At 36.6% G+C, this 13222-nt stretch overlaps 1 protein-coding gene across 2 annotated transcripts; it reads left to right on the top strand.

Annotated features, from left to right (window-relative positions):
• The first annotated feature begins 2592 nt into the window (after window positions 1–2592).
• Window positions 2593–12570, top strand: morf4l1 (mortality factor 4 like 1). Of its 2 annotated transcripts, XM_052582525.1 has the most exons (13): window positions 3288–3386; window positions 5017–5063; window positions 5795–6139; window positions 6637–6704; window positions 6879–6965; window positions 7158–7238; window positions 7392–7417; window positions 7676–7764; window positions 7876–7977; window positions 8475–8563; window positions 8733–8905; window positions 11112–11196; window positions 11504–12570. In XM_052582525.1, the coding sequence occupies exons 6-13, from the start codon at window positions 7180–7182 to the stop codon at window positions 11586–11588; spliced, it is 708 nt and encodes a 235-aa protein (XP_052438485.1). In that variant the 5' UTR covers window positions 3288–3386; window positions 5017–5063; window positions 5795–6139; window positions 6637–6704; window positions 6879–6965; window positions 7158–7179; the 3' UTR covers window positions 11589–12570. The 2 variants fall into 2 exon arrangements, with proteins under 2 accessions (XP_052438484.1, XP_052438485.1); XM_052582524.1 differs by lacking the exon at window positions 5795–6139 and having other exon boundaries at window positions 2593–3386.
• The last annotated feature ends 652 nt before the right edge of the window (window positions 12571–13222 follow it).

Raw genomic sequence — 13222 nt, forward strand, 5'->3', positions numbered from 1 at the left:
ATCATATCCCCAATAAAGTTGACATAATATGAATAAATCACTGATGTAGTCCACTTTTGACCATATTTTCACATGCTACATACAGAGGGTAAAATAAGTATTGAACACATCACCATTTTTCTCAGTAAATATATTTCTTCATGAAATTTTCATCAGATGTCAGTAACAACCCAAGTATCCATACATACAAAGAAAACAAAACAAATAAGTTCAGAAATTATGTTCTGTGTAATAAAGTAGAATGACCCAGGAAAAAAAAATATTGAACATATGAAGAAAGGGAGGTGTAAAAAGGCATGGAAAGCCAAGACACCAGTTGAAATCTATCAGTAATTAGAAAGCGATCCTGCCCCTAGTCAGTGGGAATTAGTATTGGTTCAGTCTCAACTGAAGGCCTATAAAAAGGTGTCTCATTCCCAACGCATCACACAGGAAACATTTCAGGATGAGTAAAAGCAAAGAGATCTCTCAAGAACTTTGCAACCTTTTGTGGCAAAACATACTGATGGCATTGGTTACAGAAGGTTTTCTATACTTGTTGCAGAATGTTCCATTGGGCACCATTGGGGACATAATCCCCAAGTGGACAAAAAACATTATTTCACCATAAACAGGCAATGACCAGGTACTCCTCGCAAGATTTCTGACAGAGGAGTGAAAATAATTATCAGAAGAGTTGCCTAAGAGCCAAGGATCACTTGTGGAGGGCTTCAGAAAGATCTGTCATTAGCATGTACAACTGATTCAAAGAAAATAATAACTACATTAAGTGATGCACTGAATCGCCCTGGCCTGTATGAAAAAAAAATCATGTTGAAGTTTGTTTAAAGTTTGCTGCGCAACATTTAGACAAGCATGTGAAATACTGGGAGAATATTGTCTGGTCAGATGAGACATAAATTGTACTCTTTGGATGACAAAATACACACCATGTTTGGAGGTCAAATGGCCCTGCACATCCCCCCAAACACATCATGGTGTAGCACTGGCAAAATTTGAAGTTGTCATTAACAACCAAGGCTTTTGTATGAAGTATTAAACACATTTCAGTAAGCGTATTCAATAATTTCCCCCTGAGTCATTCCATTTTATTACACAGAACTTAATTTCTGGACTTTTTTGTTTTGTTTTCTTTGTACATATGGATTACTTGAGTTGTTACCAACATCTGGTAAATATTTTGTGTCAACAGCACCTTTAGAAATATATTTAATGAGAAAAATGGTGACGTTACTTATGGTGATGGTACTTATTTTACCTGCTGTATGAGATGAGAGAACTGCACATCTGCTGACAGAAAGGCAGTACCATGAACATCACAAGAATTCCTTACCCCTCAAACCCATTTAACAACTCTGTGTAACTGGACAAGAGTTTCCTAAGGAGGAAATAGCAAATAATTTTAAAGAGGATGGACTGGAAAAAACAACAACCTTTTTTTGCAACTTTTCATTTAAGGTTTAAGTTTCCATACAAAACTACTGAACATTTAAATGAATTCCTAATGTCTTATAATTATAAAACTATATAAGATTATTTTGTTGAAAGAACATCAGATAAAATGAAGCATATTTATGAACTGTGGACCTCTTAACTAAATTCAAAGATATATTTTAATAGTTAATTAAACTTGAACTGTTTAAGTAATAACTAAAATTCATTGCACCACATTCAGACACTAAAGAAAATCATAATATATATATATATATATATATATATATATATATATATATATATATATATATATATATATATATATATATAATGAAAATATAAGCAAATATTAAAAAAACATATAGCCTACAATAAAATAAAAAAACATTCACAACTGTGAACATTTATATTTTACACTGCACGTGTAAAGCTGTAACAGATTTGACTCAACACACAAATAACTATCAGACAAATGTGAATACATAATACTTCAAATTTAATAATGCTCTAAACGATAATCCTTATGCAGTGCACACATTTTGTGACGCTTCAATAAGTCTGCCGGTTAAATTTTAGGTGTGTTCGACATCGGCTGCGGCTGGATGCAACCGATCGGCGAGAGTAGCCGCGTGCAGGTTGGGAGGAGCTGCAAACGGAGATATAAAGCCGGACACGTTGTGGCTCCCGTAGTTTGCTGCAATTACGTCAGTCGTGGCAGATCACGTGGCGTTTGCTTACTTGATCGCGTTTAAGATGCGTGTATAAGTGGTGTTTTGGAAGGGTGTCTTCCAAAACAAGATAACATATTGAATATATACTTTAGCAGTATGACATGGGTGTTTCTGCTAATACAAAATGATAAAAGTAACCTAAAAAAAAATCCCTGGTGGGTATGTGTTTTTTAAGAAGGTTTCAGCAACAAGATTTACAGTACACTCCAGCTGAGCTCTTTTTAACATTTTAAACATAACACCACTGATTTTCATATACAGAAAAGCACAATTCTGTTGGATTTATATTGTGATTTAGACCAACTATTTGAAAGTGAACAGAATGTTGTCAAGTTGTTAAGTTGAAGTTACAGCAAGCTGTTAGCAGTTTGCTAACCACATGCAGGTGAAGTATAAACACAGCAAAATAAACTAAAGAATATGAAGAAACCAAACAAATGGAGGAACATAATGTATTATGTATCATTTGTATAGGAGCATACATTTATGACCACATTAGATTGTATGCTTTTAAGATTAACATTTTAGTTCTTAAAAATGCTCATTTGAATAGGTTATGCTGCTGAATACTGTAAAAGGTCTGTATAAAAAAGAAAGTCATGCAAAATAAACATACACAAACTTTATATTAACAATAAAGTAAATACAGTAAAACAATATTTAATAAATATGATTTATAAGATGAAGACGACATAAAAACGTATTGAACTGTTTTAAAAGTCCATATGAGAATTTCTGAAACTGAAGCCGACTCGCAATAAACTTGAAACGCACGTCATCGGTGTCATCAGTGAATCCAGCCAATCGTGGATCAGTTGTGTCGTCATCAGAACCTGTGCAGCCGCTCTTCAGAAGCTGCGCTGGCTGAGTTCTCCGGCTACTCTCGAATCGCTCTCGTGGTACTTTGACGGCACACGTCACAGTCACGTGGCGTCAGCGCTGTATCAAGTCGGACAAAATTTCTAACCGGCATGCACTGCTTCAAGTCAGCCGACGATCGGTTTGCGCAAAACTGCATGAAGTCGAACAAGCCTATTGTTTATTATAGGAGTCACCTGACAGGGGCGCCAAAATAGTGCGTCATAGAAACGCAGAGCGGCGCCTTCACCCTGTGTGAATTAAATCGGAGCTGGCAATGCCTGGATTTGATTTTCCAGCTATTTTTATTGTTTAATCTGTGAATGGCGCCTAAACAGGACCCTAAACCTAAATTTCAAGAAGGTAAGATTCGCTATAGGAAAGCTTTGTCTCCTCTTACGGAGTCCTCAGTTGCTCGGTGTATCCTCTCATTCAGCCGCGCAAAGGAAGCGGGCGCTGCCTCCGCACAATGGCGCGTGTACACAACAAGATGTGTATAGCAGTTTTAGCCGAGCAATGCTAATTGCTTTCTATGAATTGTGCAGATTTGTTTAGCAGCAGTCAAGCGCATGCACGACTGCACGTTAGTGCTTTCTAGTGCTTTCTGTTATATGTAGCAGTCTTTATACATGCACACAGAGGTGTGTTCCTGAAACAAAACATTAGCTGTTGTCTATGTAACGTTAGCCCATTAGCTTGTAGCAGGCCTGGTTTACAGGAAGCTCCCGTTATTGCATTGAAGTCCTGGGGGGAATGGTTATATATTACCATTCATAACATGCTAGGAATGTCGTGTTAGAGCTATTTTAAATTATTTATGTTGCTAATGAAACGATACAGGCTTCAACCCAAACAACCGCTAGAAAGGTCCGGTTACTGAACGAAGCTTTGTTCGGAATCGAATCTTTTTGAATGTGGTGTGGCACAGTGACCGTCTAAAATGATTAGTTCATTAATTAATTGCTTCGATTCAACAATTGATTAATTGAACAAGTTATCGTGTCTTAAGATTTTTAATTAGCTGATAATAAACGCAGAGAAAAGCGAGGATTTATTTGACTGATGGGGGAGTTTAATAGCTAAAATAATTACAAATCAGACTTGGTTGTATACGTTACATTTTTATATCGGATTGTCTATTTACACTAAGTGCAAATAGTCCTTATTGTTGGCAGAGGCTATTTACATTAATTCCGCCCATTAAAGTTGATTCGGTTAGTCAATATTACAAAAGACGGTCAACAGTCATCAGCCCCAGTGACGCAGATGTGACGCGATTGACCTGGGGTCGAATCTGAGGGAAATATAATAATCCCAATATTTTGCCATCCATTTATTAATTTGAATTAAGATTTGCACTCAATAAGTTATTATTGCATACTGTTTTATAATGTACTACAATACTGAGGTGCAGATAATTGCCACTATTCGCTATAAGTAGTATAAAAAGGAGAAGACCGTATTATTTGAACATATTGTAAATAGAATCTATAGCTATTTGCACTTAGTGTAAATGTCATCTTTTGCTAAGAAAATATGCTATTTTCTCTCAGTGTAAATAGCATCTAATTGCTATTTACACTTAGTATAAATAACCTCTATCACTGTTTACACTTAGTGCAAATAGCCGCTGCCTTTTTATATATACACACAGACACACACAACTTATTTAGTTGAATAAATAGGATTTTATTAAAACTTGCAGAACCATTTTAAGCCAAGACTTCATGTGAAACTATTTAATAGAAATGCAAATTATGTTTCGATTTTAGATACACAGGCAGAAAATGGAAAATTACAATAAACACTTATATTAATGTATTTTTAAATAAATTTGTTTTGTGTTTTATGACTTGTTTTGAATGTATTTGCTAAAAATATACACTATAAACATGTGATCATGTGCTTATACACATTTTCATATGATTAAATGCTTTCTTTATTTGCCTACCTGTGGAGGATATTACAAATGAATGTTTCTGATGTATTTCAGGTGAACGAGTGCTGTGCTTTCATGGGCCATTGCTATACGAAGCTAAGGTATCTGTCTGAATCATCCATGCCGTTTTGCATCCTTCAGAAGCCTGTTTGATATTTTTAGGTAGCAATAACATAAAAGGCAATATCCTTTTTTTAGTGTAAATGTAGACTAAGTGTTTGATGTAGTGGTTTTGTAGACTAGGATTTATCCCTTTGATATTGTTTTCTGCATTAAGTTGAATAAAATAGGCACAGCAGCCATTTAACCAGGTGCATCTCAATAAATTAGAATGTCATGATTCATTTCAAGCTCATTTATTATCATAATTCAACCCATTGTGAAACTTGTGTATTAAATAAATTCAGTGCAAACAGTAGTTTAAGTCTTTGTTTTTTTTAATTGTAATGATTTTGGCTCACATTTAACAAAAACCCTCTAATTCACTATCTCCACAAATCAGAATACATTTTAACATTTTTAACATTTTAAGTGAAATGTTGGCCTTCTGGAAAGTATGTTCATTTACTGTATATGTACTCAAGATTTGGTAGGGGCAGCTTTTGCTTTAATTACTGCCTCAATTCGGCGTGACATGGAGGTGATCAGTTTGTGGTACTTCAGAGATGGGATGGAAGCTCAGATTTCTTTGTCAGTGGCCTTCAGCTCAACTGCATTTTTCTCTTGACAATAGCCCATAGATTCTCTCTGGGGTTCAGGTCTGGTGAGTTTGCTGGTCAGTCAAGCACACCAACACCATGTTCATTTAACCAACTTTTGGTGCTTTTGGCAGTGTGGGCAGGTGCCAAATCCTACTGCAAATTGAAAACAGCATCTTCAAAAATCTGGTCAGCAGAAGGAAGCATGAAATGCTCCAAAATTTCTTGGTAATTGGGTGCAGTGACTTTGGTTTTCAAAAACACAATGGACCAAAACCAGCAGATGACATTGCACCCCCAATCTTCACAGACTGTGGAAACTTAACACTGGACTTCAAGCAAATTGGGCTATGAGCTTCTCCACCCTTCCTCCAGACTCTAGGACCTTTGTTTCCAAATGAAATACAAAACTTGCTCTCATCTGAAAAGAGGACTTTGGACCACTGGCAACAGTCCAGTTCTTCTTCTCCTTAGCCCAGGTAAGATGCCTCTGATATTTTCTCTGGTTCAGGAGTGGCTTAACAAGAGCAATATGACAACTACGACAAATTCCTTCACACGTCTGTATGTGGTGGCTCTTGATGCTTTGACCCCAGCCTCAGTCTATTCCTTGTGACGTTCACTCAAATTCTTGAATCGCTTTTGCTTGACAATCCTCATAAGGCTGCGGTTCTCTCAGTTGATTATGCATCTTTTTCCTTCCACTCAACTTTTCTGAAAAACAAACATTTCTATTTGTTACTCCTTGTGAAAGGAGTCCATGATTGTCTTCTGGACAACTGTCAGATCAGCAGTCTTCCCCATGACAACAACTTTTCCATGACATTCTAATTTACTGAGATGCATGTGTATATGTGTGTGTGTGTTTTAATGTTCAACATTAGTTAAATTGTATCAGTTATCTTGGATTTTTTTTGAACCGTCATCTTCTGAATGATGATTTGGATGTTTATACAAATGTTGTCTTTCCTCACAGTGTGTAAGAATCAATATCAAGGACAAACAAGTGAAATACTTTATTCATTACAGTGGATGGAATAAGAAGTAAGTCTGTGCATTCAAGATGCTGGTTTGAATGGATGAAAATTCAGTGGTAGTTAGGACACATTTAAAATCCCCATGTTATACAAGTTAAAATGGTTAATGTAGTTAGTGCTAGTTACCATGTGATTTGGTCACCTTATTCTAAGAATGTGTGTAAAATGTGTTTTTTTCTAGCTGGGACGAATGGGTTCCTGAAAGCCGTGTGCTCAAATATGTGGACAGTAACCTGCAGAAACAGAAAGAGCTTCAGAAGGCAAATCAGTGAGTAATAAAGTTTAGAAACAACAAGTGACACTAAACAGATCTTTCAAAGAAATCAGTTAAATTCACACAGCGCTTCTATGTCCCTATTGTTTTTTTGTTATTCTAGTGGATCAAGAAATGGTTTATGCCATCTGTGATGCATGTTTATCTTTTATGAGAAAAGTTTTAATGCAAAATATTGTTTTTCAGAGACCATTATGTTGAGGGAAGGATGAGGGGTGTCGCACCGAGCAAGAAAATCGCTGCTGTGCAGCAAAAAAATGTAGATGTGTGAGTGTTACTTTGTCAGCTTTAACTGTTTGAAGTGCCCTCAAATGAACTCTGCTTCTCGCTTCTAGATTTTTTTTAAAATGAACTGTCAAAACTGCAAACTCATGTTTACTGGCGCATATTTAACCGCTGGCTTTCTATTCATTACTCTAGAAAAACAAAGAAGAACAAGCAAAAGAGTAAGTTCCTATTCCCTATGCAAATCCTGATGTATTTTGACCTGCCAAAGCAGTTTGATTGAACCTTCTGAGTATAGATGTGTTTAAATAACAAAAGTTAAAGTTTTACAGTTAGTTTACACATCTGTCATGTTGTTCTCCAAGTTGTATTTGTCAAAATGTTTAAGTAGTTGCAGATGCAATAAAATTCATACATTATCTGGTTTGAAGTCATTGATTATTAACCGATAACAATCTCTCGTCTTGTTTGCTTCTCAGCGCCAGGGGCTGGAGAGGGCACTAGCACTGGGGACATGCCTCACCCCCCACGCAAGAAGAGGGCACGTGTTGACCCAACTGTGGAGAGTGTATGTCAGTTCAAAGCCTGTTTAAATTATTCAGAGTCTCTCCTGAGTTGGTGTTTTAACAGAAGTTAAAAGTGAGACTGGTTTTGACTCCTTAACTGGTTTTGTATGCAGGAGGAGACTTTTATTAACAGAGTTGAAGTGAAAGTAAAAATTCCCGAAGAGTTAAAACCATGGCTGGTAGATGACTGGGACCTGATCACTAGACAGAAGCAGGTAACAACAAACATCCTCCCATGCTTTATTCAGCTTTATTACATAATACATTACAGAATGGTGTCTAAAGCAGCAACTAGACAATTATATGATGAACAATTATTTCCAGTTGCACATTTGCAGAAAATTTCCTGTATATCTGCGTAAACTTGTCATACAATCACATTTTGACTTTTTAATTATTATGCTGTGTTCACACCATGGTGTAATTAGTGTAATTAGATGTATTTAACTATGTGCTTGTCACATTTTGATCCGTTGTTTATTTTTTCAGATGCATGCATTATTCAGACATCGACATTAGTCATTAGTTTTATGCATTATTGACATAACAGATATATTACAAAAGTAGTTTCAGAGTTTACAGGTTATAATTATGAGTTCTATCAAGAGATTAACCTTTTACAGTTTGGAATCTTGTAATTATGCTAATTCCAACATGGTATGAACACGCCTTAATGTGCATTGTGAAAATATTTCTTTCTTTTTTTGTTTAGCTTTTTCACTTGCCTGCAAAAAAGAATGTAGATGATGTCCTTGAGGACTATGCAACTTACAAGAAATCAAGAGGAAACTCTGATAACAAGTATGTTTGTATGCCATATGTAAAAAAAAAAAAAAAAAAAATTCTTACCCAGTTAGTTGAAATCACCTTTGTACAAATTATTCATTTGTTGTGCAAATCATCCCTGCTGTAGAAATTCACAAATAAGATGTAGAGAGAGTTTCTAAAGCGATACTTGATCTTTATTCAGGGAATTTGCCGTAAATGAGGTGGTTGCTGGAATCCGCGAGTACTTCAATGTCATGTTGGGCACGCAGCTCCTCTACAAGTTTGAGAGGCCGCAGTATGCAGAGATCCTAGCAAACCATCCAGATACATCCATGTCGAAGATCTACGGAGCTCCACACCTGCTGAGGCTTTTTGGTACAAACTTGCTAATGCCGGTTATATTTTTAAACTTAATTTTACCTTCAAAATCAGAGCAACCAGTCAATTTCAGATATTTTAGAAAAAGCTAAATGTTAAATGTAAGCTTTGAATGCTACAAACCTGTTATAGGAAGATGCATGATAGTCCATACTCATAATCACATCCTCAAAACTTAGGCAACATCCACACAAAGCCAGAACTTTCTCCATCCAATCTTTTTTTTCCCTCGTCTCTAGAAATATCTGCATCCACAAGAAACCGACACAAAACAATGTAGTATACATGCCCGACCAGTATGTGGCGCTGTAATTCTGCCACAGAGATGCACTAAAAATTGAGAAAACGACTTGGAATATGCGCATAAACCTTACGCGTGGAATACAGACAAACATGGAAAAATACATTTATTAATCTGTGTTAATGACAATTGTTCAGTGTTTGTTCATATTTTTGTTGCTGTTACGTGATGTAGCGCTGCCTGACTAGGGGCAAGACCTGGGCTTATGATGTCAACGCTTCAGAAAATATACGAATACGCTGTCCTAATGAAAACGCAATGATGGGATTTTCAGATTTCGGTTTAAAGTGAAATTGACGTGACATACAGCCAAGTATGGTGACCCATACTCAGATTTCTTGCTCTGCATTTAACCCATCCAAAGTGCACACACACAGAGCAGGGAACACACACACACACCATGAACACACACATGGAGCAGTGGGCAGCCATTTTTGCTGCGGCGCCCAGGGAGCAGTTGGGGGTTCAGTACCTTGCTCAAGGGTACCTAATTCGTTTTATTGCCGACCTGAGACTCGAACCCACAACCTTAGTGTTAGGAGTCAAACTCTCTAACCACTAGGCCACGACTTCCCAAAACACCAGATCTATGTGGACCAAATGCCTGTACGATACAAAATGTATGCGTATATAGGTAAATTAGTCTCCGTGTGGATAGGGCCTTAAAGGGGGGGTGAAATGCTATGCTATGAAATGCTATTTCATGCATACTGAGTTTTTTACACTGTTAAAGAGTTGGATTCCCATGCTAAACATGGACAAAGTTTCAAAAATTAAGTTGTACGTTTGAAGGAGTATTTTTGTTCCCAAAATACTCCTTCCTGTTTGTCACAAGTTTCGGAAAGTTTTTTCGAGTATGGCTCTGTGTGACGTTAGATGGAGCGGAATTTCCTTATATGGTTCCTATATGGGTCCCTTCTGCCGGAAGAGCGTGCGCTCCCGTATAGTGAGGCTGAGCAGCACAGACATTTCACTGATCAGAACGATTCATTGATCAGAGCGAGAGCGTCGCGAAAAGTCACAAAAGAAGTGTGTTTTTGTTTGCCAGGGCAAGACAACCCTGCACAGATTACCAAAAAAAAAACAGCATTAAGGGACCAGTGGATGGAGTTTATTTTTACAGAGCATCAACGGAGTTGTGCAAGTGTGCAAGAGTTGTTTGTTCCCTGCATTTCGAAGATGCTTGTTCACAAGGCCCAGTTTGACAACGGATTTGCGTATAGTTTATTTCTTAAGGATGATGCAATCCCAAGGAAAAAGGGCCACGATCATGTGTTTGAACCGCAGGCGGTGCTTCAAATATCTCTGCCTCCTTGTTAGTGCGTCCCCTCCCATGCCGGAGACCCGGGTTCGAGCGCCGCTCGGAGCGAGTCGTTGCTGCTGCTGCTTTCGTTCAGTTTCAGCCTCTGGATCTGATTGTGGATCATAAATAAACGGCTGAATCTGACTGTAAGCCATGGTTTGTTTTGGATGATGGGTTTTCCCTCACGGTAATGTCAGAGCCTTTAATATGTTTTTCAACGGCTCTGGGTAATGTCACAGCTTCCACATGCTCTCAACGCAAAAGCCAAATCGCGCTCGTGATTCTTTAGCTCCGCCCACACGTCACGCCTCCAGCCGGTCTTGTTTTTCCGGGAAAAATCGGTACAGACTATCTTTCTCTTATGAATATAATAAAACTAAAGACTTTTTGGATTTATGAAGGATGCAGTACTACTCTAAATGTACTCAAGATTAACAGGATATTGAGTGAAAACTAGCATTTCATCCCCCCTTTAATGTTATCATGAAAATTTTGTAAATTAGTTCTGGGGGGCTTTAATTGGTGTTTGTATCTCAGAGAATGTTTCAATTGACATTAGTAATTTGATAATTTATAGCCTATTTTGTGTCTGCTGACAGTGAGAATTGGAGCAATGCTGGCCTACACACCTCTGGATGAGAAGAGTCTGGCCCTGCTTCTCAGCTACCTACAAGATTTTTTAAAGTAAGCAGAAATCTGTTTTAATAATGTTGAATTTGTTTTAAGAATTACCGTCAGGTTAGGAACAAGACATTTTATGATGAACTTATTCATAGTTTTTTTTTTTAATAGTTTTCAGTGAAGCTGGCCTAATGTCAAGCCAAAGCTATGTAGATTATGAACTATTGAAACTTTTTTTTTTATACATATATATATATTTAGTATTGAACTAAATTTATTTAAAAATGGATCTGTATACATCACTTGCAGAAAGTAACTGACTTTTAATGCTCGATTTTTTTTTTTTTTTTGACTTTTATGCTCTGTTTAGGTATTTGGTGAAGAATTCATCGTCTTTGTTCAGTGCAAGTGACTATGAGGTTGCACCTCCGGAATATCATCGCAAAGCTGTCTGAGGGCAAAGCCAGTGAGGATGCTTGGTGCTACGTTCTGATCCTCATTTTATTTTATTTTTTTAAATCCATTCATCAGTCTTGTGGAAGATCTTAGTGCCCACAACATCATTCAATATTGATTCAGTACTTTAAGGATGATGTCTGGTATTTCAAATGAGGATTAAATCTCTTCAGAAAGCTGCTGGTAATTGCACCCATTTTATTGATCCATTTTTTAATGTATTATTGATAAACAGAACCTGGTCATGTATAGTTGAAATGCTGCATCATTTGTTTTTGTTTCGTATGTCTTTTTTCCTTTTTTTTTTTTTTTTTTTTTGTCAAATGATTAATCGCGATTTATCACATCCAAAATAAGATTTTGTTTACATAATACATATATGTGTACTGCGTTTATTATGTATATATAAATACACACACCTACAGTATATATTTTGAAAATATTTACACGTGTGTATATACATTTTTATATTTATATATAAATATTTAATATGTAAACTAAATATTTTTCTTAAATATACATGCATGTGTATGTTTTTATATAGACAATAAATATACACAGTACACACTGATGTATTATGTAAGCAAAATCGTATTTTTGATGTGGTTAATCGTGATTGATCATTTTTGTTTGATGGCACTATTATTATTATTTTTTTTTTATCAAACACGTCAGTCAATAAATTGTTCTTTTCAGCTATGACTGCTGCATTTTTTTTCCCCCCTACATGACTTTTGCCAATTTTCTTTTAAAAATGTTGAATCGCTTTAACGATGGCTCACATCTTACTGTTAAATGTAAAGGTCATTTAGCAATATTAATTCAATGTTGTGCAGCAGATGCCATCACTTCTGAAAAAGTATAGTCTTTGTTTTTTGTTCTTTGCTTGCTTTAATCTAATATACATTTGGGCGGTTTGCAATGACAACTTTTGAGTTTGTTGTCTTGAACATTATGACATTAAAAGAGGATGTTACTGTACTGATGAATATATAATTTTTCAGCAGACTGCAAATGTTCAGAAACCGCCCAGCAGCACTGGTTAACTTGAGAGTGTAGCTCAGCATCACCTAACAGAAGCTGAGCTGCAGTGACCGTTAAAACACTTGTAGAACTGCTTTTTGAGAAACACAATGGCAAAGGCAATGGATACACACTATTTGGGCGGCTGCTTTACATAAAACATATTTAAAGGGTGGAATGAATGAGGTATTTCAAGAGGCTCATGTTTGAAACTGGTTTGTCTACTGGGTTTGGTGAGTTCCCAGACTTGAGCAGGAGCCGCTCAATCATAAAATTACATTTGACCTCAAAGAACATAACCCTGGCGTTTAATGTATCAGAAGCAGCATTGGTATTATTGTTCAGTCATTCTGTACTTCGACAAAGAAATGAATCTCCTTATGTTAATATGTTTAGAGGGCTGTTACATGATACCACAAAGTGGATGGGATTCGCAGGATGTGATTCATAACATACATGAGTGGCCCTTATGTAAAAAAGCTGCATAAAGTTTGGGTCATAATTAGAGGTGCAGGAATCAATGTGTTTATTTGTTTTCTTTTTGGGCTTCGGAGACAGTAAGTGAAAGAATTTGGAAGCCATACCAATAAGAGACACACACACACACATT

The sequence above is a fragment of the Carassius gibelio genome, chromosome B18 (genome assembly GCF_023724105.1).
Source record: "Carassius gibelio isolate Cgi1373 ecotype wild population from Czech Republic chromosome B18, carGib1.2-hapl.c, whole genome shotgun sequence".
NCBI lineage: Eukaryota > Metazoa > Chordata > Actinopteri > Cypriniformes > Cyprinidae > Carassius > Carassius gibelio.

Excerpts from the sequence above, each read along its gene's own strand:
- morf4l1 (XM_052582524.1), top strand. The coding sequence starts at position 3,347 with ATGGCGCCTAAACAGGACCCTAAACCTAAATTTCAAGAAG. Across the intron at positions 6,705-6,878 it reads TACAGTGGATGGAATAAGAA|CTGGGACGAATGGGTTCCTG; the intron begins GTAAGTCTGTGC and ends GTTTTTTTCTAG. Across the intron at positions 8,906-11,111 it reads ACACCTGCTGAGGCTTTTTG|TGAGAATTGGAGCAATGCTG; the intron begins GTACAAACTTGC and ends GTCTGCTGACAG.